Raw genomic sequence first — 21,232 nt, 5'->3', positions numbered from 1 at the left:
CAGAACTTTATCACCATTCCTCACGATCAAATCATGGAGCGCTCACAGTCTGATACCCTCCCCCTCTCAAATTCCGTCGAAATTCCTCAGCTGGGCTTCGGCGTGTATTTATCCCCCCCCGAAGTCTGCGTGAATTCATGCCTCACTGCGCTCGAAGCTGGATACCGCCACATTGATACGGCGCAGTACTACGGCAACGAGGCAGAGGTGGGCAAAGCTGTGCAACAGTCCAACGTTGAGAGAAAAGATGTGTTTCTCACGACAAAGATTCTCGAGGCAGCAGGATCTGTGGATTTGAGCTATGCGAAATGTGTTGAGAGCATCAAGAAGCTGGACCCCGAAAGCGGCTACGTTGATTTGTTTCTCATTCACAGCCCGAATCCCGGTGCTGCGAAGAGGAAGGAGATGTGGCAGGCTCTGGAGAGGCTTTATGAAGAGGGAAAGGCGAAGAGTATTGGTGTGAGCAATTTTGGCATCAAGCATGTCGATGGATTGAAGGAATTCGCCAAAGTGTGGCCTCCTCATGTGAACCAAATTGAGGTACATCTTCCCATCGCACCAGATTGGCAATTACTAATGGAAACAGTTGCATCCCTGGTTGCAGCAGAGAGACGCAGTATCATACTGCGAAAAGAACAACATCGCAGTAGAAGCCTACGCTCCTCTGGTGCGCAACCAAAAAGCCAACGACAAAACCCTCACCAGCATCGCATCAAAGCACAGCGTCACACCAAGCAAAGGTCTCATCCGCTACTGTCTCCAAAAGAACTGGATTCCCCTTCCCAAGAGCGACACGCCGGAGCGTATCAGGGATAATGCGGATGTTTTTGGGTTTGAGCTTGATGAGAAGGATATGAAGGCTTTAGATGATCTTGATGAGGGCGATGCGGGTGCTATTGTGCAAGCTGTAGATAACTACTAAAATTAGAAGGACGGTGTGGTGGTTACACTGGATCTCACCGTTATTTTAGCTCCCGAGATCTGGACCTTATCGTAGATCTTGGCGATAAACGAGGCTTGTCAATTGGATGGGTCTTGGAAGCGTCATTGATTGAAGAGTGTTTCAGAATAAACTCAATTCATCCAGTGATGCTTTCTCAAAAGGTCGCGATTGCGGAGAAGATGGTCCTGCTGTTCGTACCTTCACCGGTTGGGTGAACATGGCACGATGCAGGCCAGGTACATACAACCATTTGACCACGTCTCGCGTCGTGTAGTCACGGGAAGTTTCTTTTCTTTTTCCTTTTTCCTCCCCTAGAATAATTTTATTACAACTCGTAATAGATAATCAGAAGAATTTAAACTGTAAGGGATAAATAAGCATTGCCAATTAATGACACAATCTGTCATATTTCAATGACGTCCACGAAGTGACGAATCTTCATCATCTCTTTTCCCCCTCCTCATCCCTCAGTCTCTCCCCTCTTTTCTCACCACCCTCAATTGTATCTCCCATCTGCAGCTTCCTACGAAAATGGACAACAACAACACCACCAGCAAGAAGAGGCACAACGCCTATGCAACCCTCATCACCCGCGACTCGTATCTGCCAGGCGTCATCATCCTCGCCTACACCCTGCAGCGCAACCACTCAGCTTATCCCTTGGTGGTACTCTACACGTCCAACCTTCCCCAAAATGCGCGCAGGGTTCTGGAGCTGGAGGCTCCGAAATGCAACATGATTCTGCGCGAGTGCGACTTTTTGCTGCCACCCAAGAATATCAAGATGACGATCATAGCTGAGCGCTTTGTTGACACGTGGACCAAGCTGCGCGTGTTTGAGCTCTTTGAGTATGATGCTGTTTGTTATCTGGATGCTGATATGGCGGTGCTGGATAACATGGATGTTGTCTTTGAGTGCGAGGAGCAGTTGCCGGATGATTGGCTTGCGGCGAATCATGTTTGTGTGTGTAACCTTGATTCCGACTCGTGGGCGCCTGAGGATTGGAAGGCGGAGAATTGCGCGTATACACCACTTTCGCATCCCACAGCTCTCAAAGAGCCGTTGCAGCCAACAGCGACATCTCCTTCGCCACATAAGCTACTGAATGGCGGCATGTTCATTTTCCATCCATCAGAAGGTCTTTGGGATCGCATGCTGCACGTTTTCAACACAACGCCTCAACTCTCAGAGTTCATGTTTCCCGATCAAGATTTCCTGGCCTTCTTTTTCGAGAATAAGTGGTATGCGCTTGGATGGCAGTACAATGCTATTAAGACGATGCGATACTGGCATCCGAACATCTGGAGAGATGAGGAGGTGATCTGTCTGCACTACATTGTCGATAAGCCCTGGGCGAAGAGGGTGGGATTGGACGGTGTTGCTGGGTACAAGGGTCTTGATGGTGTTACACATTGCTGGTGGTGGCAGCTTTACCAATACTGGGAGGATGAGAGAACTTCTGATGGAATGGGAGGTAATGAGGCAATTGCGCTGTTGCAGAAGCTGATTGCCCCGGCGTACACGATGGAGAATGGCTTGGGATACCTCAACGTGGCTTTGCCTGTCCGAGCTTGAGCATAAGAACACGATGCTATGGCGTTTGGGATTGCTTGAATTCAAAGAAAAGGAAGACGGGAAAAAAGACGTAGACACTTGAAAGTGGGCTAGAAGTAATAGATCGTGGAATTTCACATTGAGAACTATTCAGAAAGATTACTCTACCTCCATCCAAGCAGCCTTCAACTGCGCAATCTGCATCCAATCACTCATCTTATTCGCATCCGCCATCCCAGCATGCATGTTGTTCATCATATTCGCAGCAGTAACACCATGTTCGGTCTCATAATATCCAACAGAACTATTGCCATGCAGATTACCGTCGGTCGTTCCCATGATGGACGACGTTGAGTTCATGCCCTGATACATAAGACTCAATTGACCTTGCTGCATAGCCTGCATTCGTTTCATTATCATCATTTGTTCAATCATCTCGATATGCGGTATGGTAGCGTTGTACACTTGTACTCGCTTGGTCCCGAAAGCGCGGAAGTCATCAAGGGCTTTCTCTGACTCTGGCGATCCGGGAGGCCCGGCGGCACAGGCTGCGAGCCACATGTTGCGCATCCTTGGAGACCATAGTTGGCAGATCAGGGTTCGCTCATCGTAGACGCCCTTGACGGGAACGGTCGGTCCGAGAGGAGTGTCGGCGACAAAGTTGAGCCAGCAGTCTTCACAGGCAAGGGCCTCCGGGTGTCCCCACCATGTACTCTTCCCCTTGTTCCGAATACCAGGACAGGTTGGCACGCCAGCCCACTTCTTGACATAGTCCGTGTAGTAGCTGAAGACACCCTTGTCCATGGCTTCGGCGAACTTGGTGATGAACATGCCCCACCGCGGGCTCGCAGGACAGAAGTTGCAGACGATGGTCGCAGCTGGGTCTCGCTGAGCAGGCTCAAAGAAGCGCTCGAGATTAGAGGTCTCGAGGATACCCTTGTAACATGCCTCGCAAACGTCAAGATCGGGGCAGCCACCTGCAACAGTCCACCATTTGCCCCCAACGATTCCATTCGCGGTACAAGGGACCAGTCCACATATGGCATTAGCCGCCTTCCAAAAGACTTCAAAGTCGCGACGGTAGATAGCTGCCTCGAGAGCGACGCTCATGTTGACAGCTGTGTCCGTCATGCTGCACTTCCATTTCTGACCCAGTGAGTTCAAGAAAGCATCAAATCCTTCAGCTCGGGCGTGGCGCTCAAACTCGTTGCCAAAGGGTGTCAAGGCAAGCTTATCTAGGTAGCACGTCTCGCAAATCGTCATGTTCTCGATCCTGCGACGTGGAAAAATCCAATGGCCATTGTTGGACTCTTCATCTCGTCCTTCACATACAGGAAGATGAATGCGCGCTTTGACTGCTTCCACGAAGCCGTTCCAGTGGTCCTGCTTAGACATCTTGACAATCGCCGTTGAGAGGTACGGAATACACAAGTCGCACATCCACTTTTCCTCCGGGCCTTGCTGGCGATACGGAGAGAAGCGAGCCTGAAAAGGTGTGCCGGCAATACGATCCTCGTAGCAGGCATCGCAAGAGATGAATCCGTCGACTTCGTTGTTGATCATACCCCACCACTTGACACCATCAGCAGCTGTACTAAAAACTCTTCCCTTGCAGTCAGGTGCAGCCAGGCTCTTCTCTGCGAACGCGCGTAGATAGCCGATACCATTGGTCTGTAGAGCCTGAGGCCAAAGGACTTCTCTTGCACGTGGCGACCAGAAGCCACACTTAGAGTCAGTGCCCTCTGGAGAATGGTATCGTTCAAAATGTCCAGCGAGATGAGTGCCCGCGACATGGTCGGCGTAGCATCTTGTACAGATGAGATACTGTGGTGCGACAGCTAAGCGGTACCAGTCAAGAGCGTATGTAACGACTCTGTTCTCAGGGCAGTATGGGAGTGTGTCTACGACCATGCCTGTAGCCTGACAGGGCGGTGGCCCGCGCGGTCCATCTTGGCCATGGATTTGGTTAGTATTAGGCACGGGTTGATGTTGGTGCCCGTTGTGCACATTGAGACTGTGCATCTGAGTGGACAGAGAGTCAACCGGGTCTTGGTGGTGGTCATTCGCCGCGGGCTGGCCGTTGACCGGCGGAGGTTGCGGGGCATGAGGCGATTGCTGTGCCGGCTGATAGGGTTGGTAGGGCTGGATGGGCTGGCCAACGGCGCCTGGCGCTGGCGCCGGCACAAAATGTGCGGCAGACGTGTGATCTTCTTGGGTTGAAGGTGAAGTTTGTGGATAGTGCTGGGTGTTCGCATTGGCCACAGGGTGTCCGTACTGGCCGGGTGGTGGTGGAGGCGGCGCCTGAAGCGTACTCGGGCTATAAGGCTGGAACTCGCCAGCCGTTGGTGCCGAAGGGAGGATGCCACTCGGCTGGTTCAGGTTTTGCAATGGCGGCGATGAAGGTAGGGAATTGTGGCTCTGACCAGGAGTCGACGCTTGCTGTGCAGGTGCTGGAGCGCCCATGTTGGATGGAGGCTGCCCATGAGATGGCGAGTAGTGATGGCCATGAGGTGCGTATTGAGTCTGGGCTAACGGAGCTCCGACTAGCGGCTGGTGATTCGGAGAGATGCTGTGCTGCTGATGCGGCGACTGTGTCGGAGCACTCGTCTGCGGTGCGTGATTGACAGAGCCTGTCTGAGCGATCGGATGCGTGACTGCCTGAGAGACTGGCTGCGTCGGCGGTACAGCATATTGGCCATGTTGCTGTGTGGGCGGAGCCTGGTGCGAAGGCTGTTGCGATTGATGTAAAGGACTCTGCAAGTGCTGCTGCGACGGCGAGAGAGGCTGCGAAGGGTTCTGCACTTGGTATGGTGGTCCTGTTGGAGAGATCAATTGAGCGGCATGTGGGGAGGTTGCCGACACATTTGAAACCGGAGCGCCTGGATGATTCTGTGCCTGCTGGTACATTCCTGGAGGCCCATGGCTGGGTGCACCAACCTGATATGTTGGCTGCGCAGTGGTCTGCAAGCTGGTTGCTGCCGCTGCCAGATTGTACGGAGCGCCAGGACCGATCTGATGTGGTGATGACGCCTGGGGATGCACCTGAGGAGCAGGATGGTACTGCTGTTGTGGGGGTATCTGGGCAGGGCTTTGTCCGTAACCCAAATGCGCGACACCTTGGCCAGGCACACCTTGGGGCGACTGAGCTGGTGGTGTTGTTGCGTATGGGTTAGATTGCTGGTGATGCAGCATAGGCTGGGGATACGGCGAGACGGTCGCTGTGGGTGATTGAACAGCCTGCTGGGGAACAGCGCCCGGGGGAGCAGAGACCTCGTTCATGGAGTGCTGTGACTGATGGTCTTGAGGAGCATTCTGTCCAATCTGAGGCTGTCCAGGAATTGCTTGCGACTGCGACGGAAACGACCCTTGATGCGCGATCGCGGGATGATAGCCCGAAGCGCCAGGCGAGACGCTCTGCTGTGGTGTCGGCGGCGCATGCTGAGGATAACCCTGCTGACCAAACCCTTGAGGAAACGAGTTGGTAGGACTCAAAGGCGTCTGCGTCGGGTGTTGCCCAGGATTATACGTCGGCTTTGGTGCTTCACCAGTATATGAAGTCGTAGAGGATGTCGCTGGTGCGTTGGAGTTGGCGGGGTACTTGTTCTTGATGTTGCTGGCAAGATTACCCAGAAAGCCCTTTCCCGATTTGTACAGTGACTGTGCGGTGGATTGTAGCTGTGCAGGCTTCGCGAATTGAGCGGCTTGTTGTTGGTATTGCTGTTGATGCTGGGCGGGTGTCGGTGGTGCTGCGACACCGTATTGGGGTGACTGGTAGCTTGGCTGCTGGCTGGGAGCGTGCTGTTGAGGGAGGCCCGGGTGTTGTTGCAGCTGCGGCGATTGATGCACTGGGTGACCAGGTGCTGGCGACTGGTAGACAGGCTGCTGGCCTGGAATCTGCTGTGGTGCAGGAGGGTATTGGCCTTGAGGAGATTGCGAATAATGCGCTTGAGGAGTTTGAGGGATCTGGTTCACGGGCGGGCCTTGAGACGACTGGTATTGAGGATGTTGCGCGGGCGCATATTGCTGAATTGGTGTTTGTCCCGGCGGAGCTTGCGGATACTGGGCGTGGTGTTGTTGTCCAGGTGGGACCTGCCCTGGCTGCTGCGCGAACTGAGGGCCTGGAGGCGGCGACTGGTAATTGTTGTAAGGCGGAACAGTCGCCATCTTGGCTTGGTAATCTCTGAACTTGACAGGATCTTTAAAACTCCTCAATACCGATCTACAGATTTGCCAAGAGGTCTTCGCATGAGCATCTTATGAGAATTGTCCCTTCTCGCAGGATGCAACACGGCTTGGTCTCGACCGGTCGGCGCATTCAGCTGAAGCATTAGTCTCACATCACAAGGCACAAATAGTAACAAAACGACCCTGAAAACGCCTTGTGCACACAAGATTGTTCACTTCGTGGCGCCTTACTCGCTAATTCCAGAAGCCACGTCGCTATGCTTACTCTTTTCTTTTCAGCCGCAGGAGAATGAATGTCACCTTAGACAGGGGTCAAAAGAACTGGCCACGAAGAGCATAATAAGGGACGAAATGATTTGATCACCTTATGATAACTTAGGCTGGCATCTAGACTAGTTTATCCCTGGAGCCCAGGTCTTGGAGGACAATTCGTCTAACGCCTACCTAAATAAATATACTGAGGTGTCACACTGGGCGATGCAATTGAGATGGAAGTCTTCCTTTTATTTAGACTAACAAGCTTCTAGAGAAACATAATATTCCACCTGCCTCCCGATGTTGTATAAACTTCACGCTTTTTCAGTTGCGGTGACGGTTTCGCAATGCCAATAGCCCGAAGTCGCTGCAGCCTCGAGCCAAAATGCCCGTCTGATTTGGGCTACCTTGGCCAACGTGAAGTCGCGACCAGCAACGACAACTACACCCATGTCTGCCGACGTATTTGACCGCTCTAAATTGGCCTACACAGTTGGTTCGACGCGATTGTCTGTGGCCATCATAGAGGCACTCAGACGTTGTTGGAGTGGGCTTTGAAGAAGGGAGATCTAGCGCGGAGATAAGGCCCGGGAAGATGTGCGGGACCGGTATCAGAGAAGCAGGAGAACGGTGCCGGCGGGGCCCCTAGGTAGCCGGGTGGTCGGGGCGGGTGCGGCGAGTACGGCGGGCAGGAGTAGGCGAGACGGGCGGCGTGCCCCTTGGAGCAGGGATTCGGCGGCCGGCCCGAGTAGTATAATAGAACTCGGGAGAAAGTGTAGTCCTAGACAACTCATCGCTCCCGTTCCTATCATTCTGTTCATCCTCTGCAGTTGAACGTCTGGTCACCTCGTCTATCAGGTCCTTGAAACGGTTGCCTGGCTCTGCCCGTTCCACACTAAACGCCTTGTTAGAGCTGCGTGCTTCACCCTCCAGCTGCATATCGACATCCTCTTGCGTTTGCATGTCGACGTCCTCTTGAGGCTGCATTTCGACGTCCCTTTGCCACGGTGGTGGATTGCACTTGCCGCAGAATACGGCGCTAGCATCCCTAACAGTAGTGGGATATTCAGCTCCCGGACACCGTTCTGTTTGCCAGAATACCTCGCAATGCACCATTACATCGTAGGTTCTGTTAATCGTCCACCGGCAGACGACGCAACGAGTACGGACACAATTTGCTCGGCACATGTTGGAAAGGGTTGAGATTTGGGAGGAAGGGTCAGTTGGTTTGTGTCTGTGAATGATGGAGATAGATGCTAGATGTAAGGGAAAGGTCTCTTTATATAGTCCATGGAAGCTGAAGGTTTGCGGCCATTTCCCAAGCTTTCTATTCCGCGAGAGTAGAGTTCATAGCACGCATAAGACTAGAGGACTGTGAGTTCGCAATAAAGTTGTTACAAAGGCCGCAGGTTATTAGAAGTACTAGATCCTAAAGGCATAGGAGATTAAATAAATTGGCCCGTTTATGCTATCTTGGACCAGCACTTAGGTTACTTTATGTTGGTAGCCCAATACTTAGAAGATAATTCTCTATTATCTACTTAGAAGGATATGCTGGGATATCTATAATTGTATAGTAAATGACATTTGTTATTACCAGAGTCCACAGAAACATTAGTGTGGGATTAATGTGTTGCACAGATGGTATCGACGACCCCGTGAAGGCGATAGGTATCTCTTTTGCGCTACGCAAGCTCGGAGGGGCTTATCACGAAACCATCTTGATTTTCAGGCCCTTTTTGTTCCTCTTGTGGAGGTTCGTCCACTCTACACCCTTCTCGAAGCGGTACAGCTGAGAAGGGAAGCGGACACTGAGTCCTTGACACTCTATACCGTTGCTCACGGAAACCTTGCGAGGGTGTCAAAGGGAGGATCGAATCCGTACAAAGTCCTACAGAGCGAGAGCTATGTTGTGACCATTACAACATTAGTAGCTCGACACGTCTTGGCATACTCACCTCCGCTCGAATCCATCAAGGGTTGGGCTTTGTCAAATCGGGTCGTCTTAAGTAACCGGTGAAGGGAAGCCGTTGTTTCTTGAAGAATTATCAATCTTTCCAACCGAGACACAATCCGAGACAAACACAATAGTTCTAGCGCATGGGCGCTCCTTCAATAGTCCTACTAACGTATCGTGTTTTGTATACTGACTGACTTGTTTGACTGCTTGACGGATACTGGTACGAGGGTTGCCGCCGCTTCTTCGCCACCAAGATTCCCTCCAAGGAGTCTTGGACTTTTCGTCGGAGCCCCCTCTCACTCCAGTTCACCGCGCTTCTGCTAAGCGCCGCTTTAATCAAATCATCAATCACTCTTATAATGGCATCATCAAACCTAGTCGCAATTACAACCGCGTTAAACGAGTCAAACTGACGTATAAGTACTCAACAAGCGAAAAGTCCAAAGACAATATTCTGGCTGCTTTCTTTTCCGTTGCAGGACTCTCCATCACCGCAATGAAGAAGACAAGCTCTACCAACACGGAAGTAGATATAGTTGCGATGCTTGTGCCAGTGCTGCAAAGTCTCGTACGATTTGTGGAAATGACTGCGAGAACATGCTTATCTGGACTTTGTGTTGAGATTGTTCCACTATCATGGTTAGCTAAGTGGGAGGTAGACACCTTGCCCATTTATTCTACTTACCTGCTTGGTAAGTCATGGCTCTCATGACTGGCGTTTCCTTGTCGAAGATGATCACGACACCGGGTCCACCTTCACAAGGTCTGGTGTGTTTGGTAGTCAACTTTCAGACACACTAGCACTGTAGCGCCGAGCTTGCGCTTAGTGGGGGAGGAAGGGGTTCAATAAGGGGGAGTAGACATCGTGTATGTTTGGAATGTAACGTGACTATCTTTGTTAGCAGTACTGTGTGCAATAATAAGCCGCCTAAGCTTTGTATCTGTGCAAAAGTGTTCTGATTCGTGTGATGTTGTGCTGTGTCGATGTCAAGTGAGGAATCTCTCGGCGGAGGTGGCCTAGAAGGTACTCATGCCTACGCGCCAGCACCTTCCTCTCCTTCCGCCTCTGTTTTCGGGGAAGGACCACCGAGTCTGCCTTCTTAAGGTCAGGTGTGTTCGGTGTAAACTCTCAGACAGTGGGTGTCACAGTGCATAGCGAAGGTTGAGTTCATGGAACGATGAATATCTGGTGTCCCGTCTCAATTCCGCGGTCTGGTGGATCAGTGTAGCTGCTACCAAGTGTTGCAGTGCGCATGCGAAGGTTGAGTTCATTATTCTATCTAGCTAAGATGGAGATGCCGCCAAGGCCCCGTCGTGCCGCACGTGACAGTGAGTATCCTCTAGAATAGCCATCGTGGTTTATGCGGGTTACCCTTTGATCGTTTAGAGGCATCAGGGTATTGGAAGTCAGAAGACTTGGGCGCGGAGAGCATAAGAGACGAAATAATTTAGTTAACTTATGATAGCTTAGACTAGCATTTAGGCTACTTTATCCTAAGACCCTAAGCCTTAAAGAACCATTCTTTTATCATCTGCCTAGGCACGACGTCATGCAGCTTATTCTACCTACGATACAGACCAAGTCGAATTTTCAGACTCTCTTGCAATAACCTATCAACTGGCTTTTTTCCATCACATACTTTCTGTCATGCGTATGCATGCCTGAGAATCAAATTGGGTGCGTCTCCTGAAGTATCATCGGTAAGTTTTGCGGATGCGATGTTGAACAATTTGAGTTCGGGATTCGTTTTGTCAAATGGTTCGCGAGCAATCTGGCCAAGAGTCCTTGAGCGCAAAATTGGTGCTGACAATCAAAAACGAATCATCATCGCTAACTTGGCCGAGTGGTTAAGGCGCTGTGTTTAGGTTCTTATCAGAAACCAAACCCGCAGTGGGAAACCGCGGAGGTTCGAACCCTCCAGTTAGCATATAGCGATTCTCTTTTTGCATTTTTGCAGTCATTTTTTGAGCTTATTTTTCTTTCTCATTGGTTTGTGCTTCCGTTTGATATGAAAGTGGTCATGAATCCGAAGCTGAATGGAAGGTCTTGACATGTGGTAATACAACCCTTTCGGACCATGGACCCTCCCTCTCTGATGGAAGTGCATTCATTCAAACTATGAAGAAATGTGGTTCGCTAGCAAAAGAATCATCATCTCATAATTGATAGTACCAATTTATAGAAAGTGAGAAGCAACCTTCCATGCACCCCAAGTCGCACCAAACAACGCCGTCCACGACAAAAGGCCTTTCGCAATGAATATCCTCCTAACCATTTGAAACGTCTTCTTCTCATTCAATCTCGGAAACGGCTCATCAGGAACCTCCACACCCAAAAACTTGCAAAGCGGCTCCCATCCATCCTCAGCCTTAAACAGCAGCACCTCACGGTCGCGCTTCTTAGCCTCCGCAAGCATCCGCTCATAGTACACATTATAAGTCTTAGCGCTGAAGATATATTCCGTACCATACTCTTCTTTGCACTTCTTGATGCTCTCTTGATTAAGCGCATACCAAAGTCGATCCGTAGCCCAAAGCATACCGACCCACTTGAACCAAGGACTAAAGAAGAACCAAAAACTATCCTCAGCGCTCTTCGCCCAGACTTCAGGGTCAGGTCTCATATTGACTACTATTTTGGCGTCGGGGTAAATGTCCATCATGTCAGGCGTGAAGTAAACGACGGGAAGATCACAGATGGAGCGATGACCGTGGATAAGTTGGCGGACCATCTTTTGGCGTTTTTTGTCGTTTTTCTCGCGGAGGGTGTCGATGAAGAGTTGCATGCGGGATACGTGTGGGAGAATTTCTGCCATGTGCATGCAGGGTCCGAAACCGAGTTTTTCAAAGGCTGCTTGCATGGAGGATGTGGCTGCGCGTGGAAGACCGGCGCCGATGACCTGGAGGGGAACTGCCTCTGAGTTTGGGTCACCGAGACCACGGGAATCGGTGATGAAGCGCATGGTTACAGTCTGTGAGTTCTCAGTCACGATGTGGGTGAGAGAGTAGTCCTGGTCAAGGCGAGGTCATCTCATATATATCCCCGCATGGTGTCAAAGATTAAGCGCTCACGGGTCATCTTACCTACAATCGCCAAGCAACTAAGGCTAATTCCAGAGGGGATCGGGGTAAGATATAACCGATTAAAGATATTCAGTCATCGTTGCATGAAACTCCATTCGCTACGTGGTTAAGTGCTGACAAAAAGCGGCACAGCATGACTGGATGTAGCAGGTGGTGAGTGATACACTGGAAGATCCTTTGGAATCCACCACGAACCGTCTCACCTCCTTCAAGGCCCTAAGAGCTCTTCTTCAAGTACAGTTTCTGAAATTGAAGCTATAAAAAGGCCGGTGTGTAAGATGCATTGGAGATTTTGCGATTCCTGCTTTGCTCATTTGTAGTCGAGGCTGTCGAGCTGCCCCCAAAGGCATAATCCATGTCAGACCGGATAAATGCGAATCTTATAGGTGGTCTCAGCAACAGCTAGTCTAATTGGTTGGCTTGTAGAAATTCCTATATCTGAGTAAGCTTTTACTCTGTAGCCGCTGAGCTGTCGTTGTGCTCATCTGGTGAGAATGCCACGTTCCACTCTGCTGACATGTGAAAGCGAATTATCGACTGTTTATTGCGACGAGGATGGCCAGTAAAAGCACACACTGCCATGGTATGTGAATGACAACAGGACCACATGCCACACATGTCGTTGTTTTTGAGTTGGTTGTGGCTAAACATAGCTGTTTGTTTTAAGTCGAGAGCCTTCAGTTGGGTGTTACCCTGTACCAAGATTTCAGAATGGCGGCCAGCATTCATGATCTTTCCTCAATACTTGGCAGTCATAAACACTGACATATGATGTTTGATTCTTCCACATAATGTCGTTGTTAAATGAGACCAATTTGGGTGTTTGTCAATTGACGTAGGTCCATCATCTCAGGCTCGATGACGACAATGACATCATGACGATCGCATCCCTTCATCAAAGCATGCTATTTCTTCCACCACAGGAAAACATGCACGCGACATGATCCGCATCAGTCGCACATTCAGAAAACCACTATTAGAAACAGCAGTCTCAATTGCGCGACGCCAGACATTCTCAACACGCACATTTCTGAACCGAGGGTCATCGTCAGAGTCAGCCAAAATGAGTTGGATGGACAGTTGGAGTCGGCCGTCCAAATCCCAAGCAGTGCCAGCGCCTTTTTATCTACTGCCAGGAGGAGAAGCTACGCCCTACTGCCATTCATGCGGAAGAGTTATCAGTACCCGAAAGACTACAGCTACAGCGAACACCAATACGCCAGCTAAATACTGCTCTCATCGATGTCGCACTCAAAAGCCCGGAAAGCTAGACCGTGAGCTTGAGAAGGCATTTGTGAAATTACTAGGTGCGGAGGAGAGTGCAACTGCAGAGAAGAAGCATACGAAGGGAGCAGGGAAGCATAAGAAGGGCAAGAACAGTAAGGGCGATAATAGGATCTTGGTATCATGCAGTGCAGCGGAAGAACTCGTCTTTGGACCAAACCGGACATCGATGGAAGAAGAACACGAAGAAACTCACAGCGAAGATGAAACACCTCAAGCATCAGAGCCCGTCCAAGCACCGTCCGAGCCACGAACTTCTGAAGAAGACATCCCCCTCACAGACGATCTCAAAAATGACAATCAAATCGACGGCGACGTTTTGGCCCGCATGTCCGTCCGCAGCGGCACGCGCATCCGCCCAGCTCAAGCTGTGTCTGAAGTCAACGGCAGCGTAGGCGGCGAAAAGGGTCGCGCTGAACGAATTCACGAAACGGATGAGATGTTGGAGAAGCGTAGACAGGGACAGAAGAGAGCGAGGGAGAAGGAGATGACAAAGTGTGCTGCAAGACGGGGTGTTGTTTTTGGATTCGCTGTGGGTGAGGATGGTGAGAAGAAGATGTGTGAGGCTGTTATGTCGGGGAAGGTCGTTGAGCCGAGCTTTGCAAAGGGAGATTGGGCGATACGTTGGAGGGAGTAAGATGAAATCATCTAAAAGTTAGGCTGTCAAAATAAAGTAGTCTAAATGTTAGTCTAAAGTGATTATGTTGTTTCGTCTCTTATGCTACTGGCGACCAGGCGGCCAATTCTTCTGACCCTGACGAAACGGCACTGGAAGCCAAGATCTCTAGCCGAGTTACGCAGTCCAAACTTCGGGCCGACAAGAAAAGAGACGGATGTAGACATCCGACAAGTATGTTATCACAATCATGATGTATTTCCGCTATTCGGTTATCTTCCAAGAATTAGGGGCGGATCCATTTTCCAGGCTGGCCTGGCTCCGCTGGGCTTATCTCTTCAGGGGATGATAGCGCTGTGGAGTTGACGGTATTCAGTGGAGCGCTCCACCTGCCGTCAATATTTCAACGGGCAGTCGGAGATACAGAAACCTCGTACCATTCTTATCATGAAGTTGTTAAGAATCTGTGCTTCCGAGCTATATCGTGCACTATTGATTTAGTACGGAGGCACAAGAGATTGGCAGGTAAAATGGGCCTTGAATGGAGCGCTTTGGACTTAGGGTGCCTGAGCGCTGTAGATCCCCCATTCTGCCAAAACACATGGCGCAACAGGGTCATGCCATGGCCATACCCCCGAATCCATGGACCATGAGGTTACATGGCTGTATTAATAATTGCAAAATGACATCTTCACGTACGATTCCTCGCAGAAAGTCTAGAAGCATGCCCGGGGGAAATAAACCTGTCTTCTGTCGTGCAGGGTCCCTGTAATGGCTGCCACACTTTTTACAAAGCTGAACCTTTTAGCTGTGCCTGAAAATCAGGCGATCCTTTTAACGGCAAGGACAGAACGTGGAACATGCATCTCGCGAGTCAAGCTGGGAATGACCTCACAACGGCCAATACAGTAACCGAAGAGATAACAAAGCTACTCGAGGGTTTGAGCTATCACAGGTAGCTCAGTTGATAGCACAGCCAAGGCGTGTCAAGTCTGGGGTAATGGCGCTGTGCTAAGGTGGATACGGTAGGTGGTACCGCAGCCACTCGTGTCCCGGGAGGTTTTCCGCGAAGCCAACAGGAAACGTTTGAAGAGCGACCGTGGCGCCATATATATCCCCGAAGGATGATAGCGCAGCTTCATCTCCTGGTTGTACTGTAGATAAGGGTCAGGTTGTTGGTCAGTAAAGTTTACGCTAACATACGGATTATTCTTGAACCGAGACAGTTGGTTGGCGATTGACATCCTTGTTTATCACCTTGAAGCTGAGGCCAGCTCTTTGTACAGATGCAGTAGGTGCGTAGGACTGTTATACCACATAGAGTTTAGTTCTTTGTTCGAGGACAACCGGAGGACGGTACGCTTTATTACACGAAATCAATAGCTGATTCCGTGTAGTTTATGTACTTACTTGTACACCATTATCATATGAAAGACATCGCTTATAGGCGGTTGAGCTGGTTGGTGAAGCTGAGGCAGAAACGCCATTGACAGAACGAGCTTCCATTTACAGCATCGTACATTTTCAACCCCCCTGCACAAGTCAGCTATTGACGCCGCAAGCTGACAAGTGCCGATGTTCGAGAATTTCAAGAGAAGCATGGCTTGAAATTACAATGATAAGCAATCATCATTATTTGCATGTCTCGCAGCCATGATACATCTTCCGCTGACATATAACGCCCAGCCTTTTAGCACTGATACTCACACGAATTGACCTGGTCATCCAGGGGTCCAGCATCCATCGCTTCAAACTATAAATCAGAGGATGCGACTGGCTGTAGATGCTTAATAACGTGAACATCAAGGAACCATCCATTTGGGACCAGCTCGTAAGCGAGGAAGCCGCTAAGAATTCCTGCATCAGTAGTCAAATTACAGCTCTTATCAACTCACAAAAGACCGAGTACAGACTCGACTAGAGCCGACAGGCAATGGAAGCGCCAGATGACGCACTTGCATGGCTGAAAATAACAGTCATTTTCCTTGTTTCTTTGTCTGCATTTTTGTCGCACAGCATAACTCTGCCAAGATTTGGCTGAAAGAACTGAGTCATTTGTTCTGGAATAAAGAAACAGCCCCCCTTTTACCCCAGACCTTTGGGTCACATCAAGTATAGCCCCGTGCCCCGGATTCCGCTAGTACTCCAAGTGCCATGGTCGAGTACCTCCCTACCAGTGGGTACTCGTTCCTTTGTTAGACGACCCTTCCTTGTTCTTCTCAAAAGCATATCAATCCCCGTCCACACCCACGTCTTTCCTCTCCATGTGAACCATTCAGTTGGGATTCCTTGCCATTCATTTTTGTGCGTTTCTTTACAGCTTTTCCTCAAGTGCCACTGCCTTGCATGTCGCAGGATCAAGTCCTTCACCATGAGTCTCAAGTCAGACATCATCTGCGCCGTGGTCATTACTTGGCTAGCAGCCCTTCTGGCGCAGATCGCTCGTGTTTTTGCTCGTCGCATGACGAAGCAGCAATGGTGGTGGGATGATTACTTCTGTCTTGGCGCCTTTGTGAGTGTTCTCTGTGGAGACTTTAAACTGTGACTTACATATGTGTAGATCGTTGGTATAGGATACAATGTCGTGATGATCTACTGTAACTATTCCCGCCTGGCCCTGTCGATCATAATGCTAATTAAACTAGGGACCGAGAATTGGTACCTAGGCTCGACGATCCCTGATACCGTTACCGATGAAGAATATGACAACATCAACCTGAACGCGCGACTCATGCAGTTCCTCATCTCCAACACATACTCCTACTCGATCGGGTTCTCTAAACTGTCCATTCTTCTGTTCTACTGGCGCATTTTTAAACAATCCGCGATTCGAATTCCGATCCAGGTCCTCCTTTTCCTCAGCGCTTCATGGCTTATCCTTCGTACCTTTATGGTTATCTTCCATTGTATTCCTGTTCAGGCTTATTGGGATAAGAACATTGAGGGTGCTGTGTGTAAGATCAATGATGCACAGTTCTTTTTTGGGACTTGTCTTACGCATTTTGCTCTTGATGTTGTTATTTTGGCTTTGCCGATTATTGAAGTGTTTAAGCTTCGACTTCGCATGGGACAGAAGGTCGCCATTACTGCACTTTTTGTCATTGGTTTCATGTAAGTTGGGTTGTCGCTCATGCCAAGCTGTTCGCTAACAGGACAAGCGTCTGCCTTGCCTCGACATTTGTTGTCATCGAATCAATCAGATATGATGTTAACACAACTCAAATGCCACGCGATATGGCCAGAAACGACATGTGGGGTTGCGTCGAGATCAACATCGCCATCGTCTCCGGTAAGTCTCTCCTCTTTCCTCTGGATACCTCTTACTCACAATACCAGGTTGCTTCCCTCTCCTACGACCAATCTTCACCAAGATCCTCCCCAAGAGATTCCTCAGCTCCGCCGGAAGCAGCCACCCCATCAGCCGAACAACCAACGCCATCCGCCTCACCACCATCAACCGCACCATCAAAGAAAGGGAAGCAGACGACAACAGCTCCCAACACCAACTTGCAGATCCAGAACAAGGAATTCATGCACACTTTGAGATTGATAAGGAGGGGCCCAGGACTTATATCTCCAGCCGGACGACAGAGTCTCTGCACTCGAGGGAGCAGGATATGGCGGGCATTTATGTGCGGAATGATGTGGTACAGGAGGTTGAGGAATCGAGTCATACATACAAGTTGACGCGGTAGATCTCTTGAGTATATATGTAGTAGGCGTTTCTTTAGATATACCCCATTAGCACTTACCACTAGTAAGCAATACCAGTTTCAACGACTATCTTGTCTAAACTCGCGAAGGTCTTTCTAATACTCTGATGCATTACCAAATCCCATCAATTTTGAACGGGCGCCCACTCATGTGCCTTGCCATCTTCGTTCCATGTCACAGAGCTAACGTGCCGATCAGTGTAACAAGATCGATGTCTCACATGGACACGCTAGCTTAACAAGATTAACCTCATACGACTGTCGATCTCCCGTGGATCTTAATTAACAATAAAGGTCATGTCATTCAATTCATAATATCTACCAATCCTTTTCACAGAGGCTCAAGCAAGAACCCGAAAGTAACATCCTCAGTCTTAACCATCAAGTCCTCACGCACAGCCGGTCCACAAGCACCCGATCCCACACCAGCAACCTTGTGATCCAGTCTAATAAAGACAGCATCCTCCTCAAATAGATCAGGAGGATGCTTAGCGTCTTGGATAGTGGTATCTCTGTGGTTCGAAGCCAAAAAGCTAAAGTGTGCTCCGTCCAGACGCGTCGCGCGGAGACCAACACTGGGAGACTTGGAATCGCGGAGTGCGACCCAGCGGGTATCTTCTCTGTTTCCGTTTTCTTGGGGAACGTCATATGCGACTTGGAGGTCAGAGATGGACTCGACATTCCAGATGCCGACGCGTTGAGAGGTCTTCTTGTCAGGGTAGCTCTCTCCGGGTCCGCGACCGAGCCACTTGACGTGCTCGAGAGTCTTGCTTCCGTAGAGGTTGAGACCAATTCTGGGAACGTGGTCGGGAATAGAGCCTTGGGGAGATAGGCGAGTGACGTTGACAGTTAGTGCGCCGGTGAGATACACGGTGTACTCAATCTCGCAATCCCATCCCCAGGCAAGCACAGGAGGAGTGATGAACGTCTTTGATTTTAGCACCACCTTATCTGAGTTGGATGAGTCCACGGAAAAGGATCGAAGCTGTGACTCGAGTTGATCAACGCCGAAGCGCTGCCAGTATGGAACAGCACCGGGAACATCGTTGTCAGTCTTGGGTCTCCAGAAAGATGGGATGATGGCAGCTTTCGTCTTGGGATCGAAGTCAAGTACTGTCTTGCCGTTCGAGACCCAGCTCTTCAATGTACCATAAGCGCGGTTGAAGGTGAACTCAAAGTCCTTTCCTGTGACCGCCACGGTGGAGGTGTTTTCAGAAATGGATAGCTTGGCGGAGAGGGTGTTCGCGACGGAAGCGACGGAGACAGGCTTCTGAGGGACCTGGAGTTGGTGTTGAGACCAAGCGATCTCGTGGCCAGCGGGGGCCCAGGCCGTGGAGTGCTTAAGAGAGAGTGTGACGGTCAGGTAGACCTCGCTATCCTTGTTGTACTTCTTGGCGTCAACGGGGAGGGAAACGGATCGTGTCTCGCCAGCCGGGATGTCGGGAACATCGAAGGATCCAGAGTGAATGAGAGTAGATCTGCCACTTAGTTAGTACTTCCTTGCGCAGTATCTCATGGTGGACTTACTCTTGACCAAGCTGCTCAATCTTGTAAGAAGCAACCAAATAGTCCAAACCAGCAAAGTCTTGTCGGTTCTCAATTTTCAACTCGCCATCGGCAAACTCGAAACCAACAGGCTGAATGACCTTCTTGAACTCAACAAGACCAGGAGTAGGCTCATGCTGACTGTTCAACAGACCATCCATGACAAAGGTTCCATCGTTAGGTGTGTCGCCAAAGTCACCACCATAGGCGTAGTAGCCAGGACCCTCGTGGTCATCTTTCCACAGACCGTGGTTAGCCCACTCCCAGATGAAACCACCCTGGAGACGAGGGTAGTCGCGGAAGGCTTGCTCGTAGTCTTCCAACCAGCCAGGACCGTTACCCATAGCGTGGCCATACTCGCAGAGCACGATAGGCTTCTCGAACTTGCCGTCCTTGACACCCTCTTCCTTTGCGTACTTGATGAGGCGGTCGACGGTGGGGTACATGTAACTGTACATGTGTGTTGTCTCGGCATCCATATCACCCTCGTAGTGGATCAGTCGCGAGGGATCAGCCTTAGTGGCATACTCGAACATCGCCTTGTGGTTGTCACCGTAGAAAGCTTCGTTGCCGAAACTCCAGATAATAACACTAGCATGGTTCTTGTCACGGTTGAGAACAGCGTTGATACGGTCAAGGTAAGCCTCCTTCCACTCAGGGTTGTTAGAAGTGAACTGGGCAGCCGGTCCGAACGCAAGCTTCTTTCGCTCGCCGTAGTCCATCTCCTCAGGAATGTCCTGAGGTCGAGCAACAGCATCATAGAAACCGTGGCATTCGAGATCAGCCTCAGCCATGACCCACAGACCGTACTCGTCGCAGAGATCGAGGACACGAGGGTCGTGAGGTTGATGCGCGCAGCGAAGAGCGTTGATGTTGTGCTTCTTCATGATGAGGAGATCGCGCTTAGCAAACTCTAGAGGAACGGAGCGGCCCAGAAGAGGGTGGTGCTCGTGGCGGTTGACACCACGGAGGCGAATGCGCTTTCCGTTCACAGTCATGAGACCCTCCTTGAGCTCGACCTTGCGGAATCCGACGCGTTGCTGAACCTTGTGAAGAACAGTGTCTGAGCCTTCGGACTTGAGAGTGAGCTCGGCGGAATAAAGGTAGGGTGTTTCCGCAGTCCACTTCTGGGGGTTCTCGACATCGAGCTTCAAATCGACCTTCTTGGAGTTGCCGTCGATGGATGTCTTAGTAGAGCTAATGACAGCGCCGCCGTTCTTGGTAAGCTCGGAGAGCGTGAGCTCAAGAACTGCACCCTTCTCGGAGGAGATGTCGGCGGAGACAGTCAGTGTACCGTTCTTGTAGCTGGCGTCAAGATCAGGCTTGACGAAGAAGTCATCAATCCTGGCAGCGGGGAATGAGATGAGGTAGACATCTCGGAAGATTCCTGTTCCACGTTAGTACTTATTCTCGCTACTCTATCAGCTCAAACTCACCAGAAAGCCACCATTGGTCCTGGTCCTCGATATAAGTGGCGTCAGACCATTGGTAAACGCGCACAAACAGCTCATTCGCCTCTTCTCGGTTGACGAAAGCTGACACGTCGAATTCTGAAGGGTTTCTTGAGCCCTGGGCATATCCAACAAGACTGCCGTTCACAAAGACGTGATACGCGCTGTCGACACCATCGAAGCGCAATCTCAGCTGAGAGCTTGCGTCCCAGCCAGCCGGAATGTGGAATTCCCGACGGTACGTGCCCGTAGGGTTCTCAGTAGGCACATATGGCGGGCAGACGGGAATGGGATACTGAACGTTGGTGTACCATGGCTTTCCGTGCCCTTGGAGCTGCCAGTGGCCAGGAACCTGGATTTGTCCGTATGTGATGTCTTTTGAGCTGGGCTCAGGTGCCTCAATGGCTGTGGGAGCTAGAGAAAAGTCCCATGTTCCGTTGAGTGAGATTGAAGTCTCAGGAATATGGTATGAGCGGGTAGGAAGGGTGTTTCTCCTGAACACAGCTTGGTTGATGTAGTCTGGTCGAGAAGAGTCCTCCTGAAGAGGGATGCCTTTGATACCTCCACCCATTTTGACGTGAAGAAGATGACGAGAGTTTATTGAAAGAAAGCTCAATCTCAGGGACTTTCTCGAGCTTTATC

General features: G+C 50.3%; 8 protein-coding genes across 8 annotated transcripts; 4 read left to right on the top strand and 4 right to left on the bottom strand.

The window, feature by feature from the left end:
• Positions 1-33: 33 nt before the first annotated feature.
• Positions 34-922, top strand: FIESC28_00209 (uncharacterized protein; the record flags this gene model as incomplete). The annotated part of the gene is made up of 2 exons (XM_031154360.1): positions 34-540; positions 587-922. 2 exons carry the CDS (start codon positions 34-36, stop codon positions 920-922), a joined length of 843 nt encoding a protein of 280 aa, XP_031021532.1.
• Positions 923-1,474: 552 nt separating this feature from the next.
• FIESC28_00208 (uncharacterized protein) lies at positions 1,475-2,518 on the top strand (the record flags this gene model as incomplete). Its single annotated transcript, XM_031154359.1, has 1 exon — positions 1,475-2,518. One exon carries the CDS (start codon positions 1,475-1,477, stop codon positions 2,516-2,518), a length of 1,044 nt encoding a protein of 347 aa, XP_031021531.1.
• A 138-nt stretch (positions 2,519-2,656) lies between these two features.
• FIESC28_00207 (uncharacterized protein) lies at positions 2,657-6,661 on the bottom strand (the record flags this gene model as incomplete). The annotated part of the gene is made up of 1 exon (XM_031154358.1): positions 2,657-6,661. One exon carries the CDS (start codon positions 6,659-6,661, stop codon positions 2,657-2,659), a length of 4,005 nt encoding a protein of 1,334 aa, XP_031021530.1.
• Positions 6,662-7,582: 921 nt separating this feature from the next.
• Positions 7,583-8,125, bottom strand: FIESC28_00206 (uncharacterized protein; the record flags this gene model as incomplete). The annotated part of the gene is made up of 1 exon (XM_031154357.1): positions 7,583-8,125. The coding sequence occupies one exon, from the start codon at positions 8,123-8,125 to the stop codon at positions 7,583-7,585; it is 543 nt and encodes a 180-aa protein (XP_031021529.1).
• Positions 8,126-11,074: 2,949 nt separating this feature from the next.
• On the bottom strand, positions 11,075-11,860 carry FIESC28_00205 (uncharacterized protein; the record flags this gene model as incomplete). Its single annotated transcript, XM_031154356.1, has 1 exon — positions 11,075-11,860. The coding sequence occupies one exon, from the start codon at positions 11,858-11,860 to the stop codon at positions 11,075-11,077; it is 786 nt and encodes a 261-aa protein (XP_031021528.1).
• A 1,061-nt stretch (positions 11,861-12,921) lies between these two features.
• On the top strand, positions 12,922-13,902 carry FIESC28_00204 (uncharacterized protein; the record flags this gene model as incomplete). The annotated part of the gene is made up of 1 exon (XM_031154355.1): positions 12,922-13,902. The coding sequence occupies one exon, from the start codon at positions 12,922-12,924 to the stop codon at positions 13,900-13,902; it is 981 nt and encodes a 326-aa protein (XP_031021527.1).
• Positions 13,903-16,252: 2,350 nt separating this feature from the next.
• On the top strand, positions 16,253-17,576 carry FIESC28_00203 (uncharacterized protein; the record flags this gene model as incomplete). The annotated part of the gene is made up of 5 exons (XM_031154354.1): positions 16,253-16,393; positions 16,442-16,478; positions 16,527-16,992; positions 17,040-17,170; positions 17,218-17,576. The coding sequence occupies 5 exons, from the start codon at positions 16,253-16,255 to the stop codon at positions 17,574-17,576; spliced, it is 1,134 nt and encodes a 377-aa protein (XP_031021526.1).
• A 349-nt stretch (positions 17,577-17,925) lies between these two features.
• On the bottom strand, positions 17,926-21,161 carry FIESC28_00202 (uncharacterized protein; the record flags this gene model as incomplete). Its single annotated transcript, XM_031154353.1, has 3 exons — positions 17,926-19,072; positions 19,122-20,526; positions 20,576-21,161. The coding sequence occupies 3 exons, from the start codon at positions 21,159-21,161 to the stop codon at positions 17,926-17,928; spliced, it is 3,138 nt and encodes a 1,045-aa protein (XP_031021525.1).
• Positions 21,162-21,232: the final 71 nt, after the last annotated feature.

The sequence above is a fragment of the Fusarium coffeatum genome (genome assembly GCF_003316985.1).
Source record: "Fusarium coffeatum strain FIESC_28 chromosome Unknown BRIP53273_contig_5, whole genome shotgun sequence".
In the NCBI taxonomy this organism is placed as follows: Eukaryota; Fungi; Ascomycota; class Sordariomycetes; order Hypocreales; family Nectriaceae; genus Fusarium; species Fusarium coffeatum.
The sequence above is the reverse complement of the archived record's forward strand: the minus strand, read 5'-3'. Positions and strand labels throughout refer to the sequence as shown.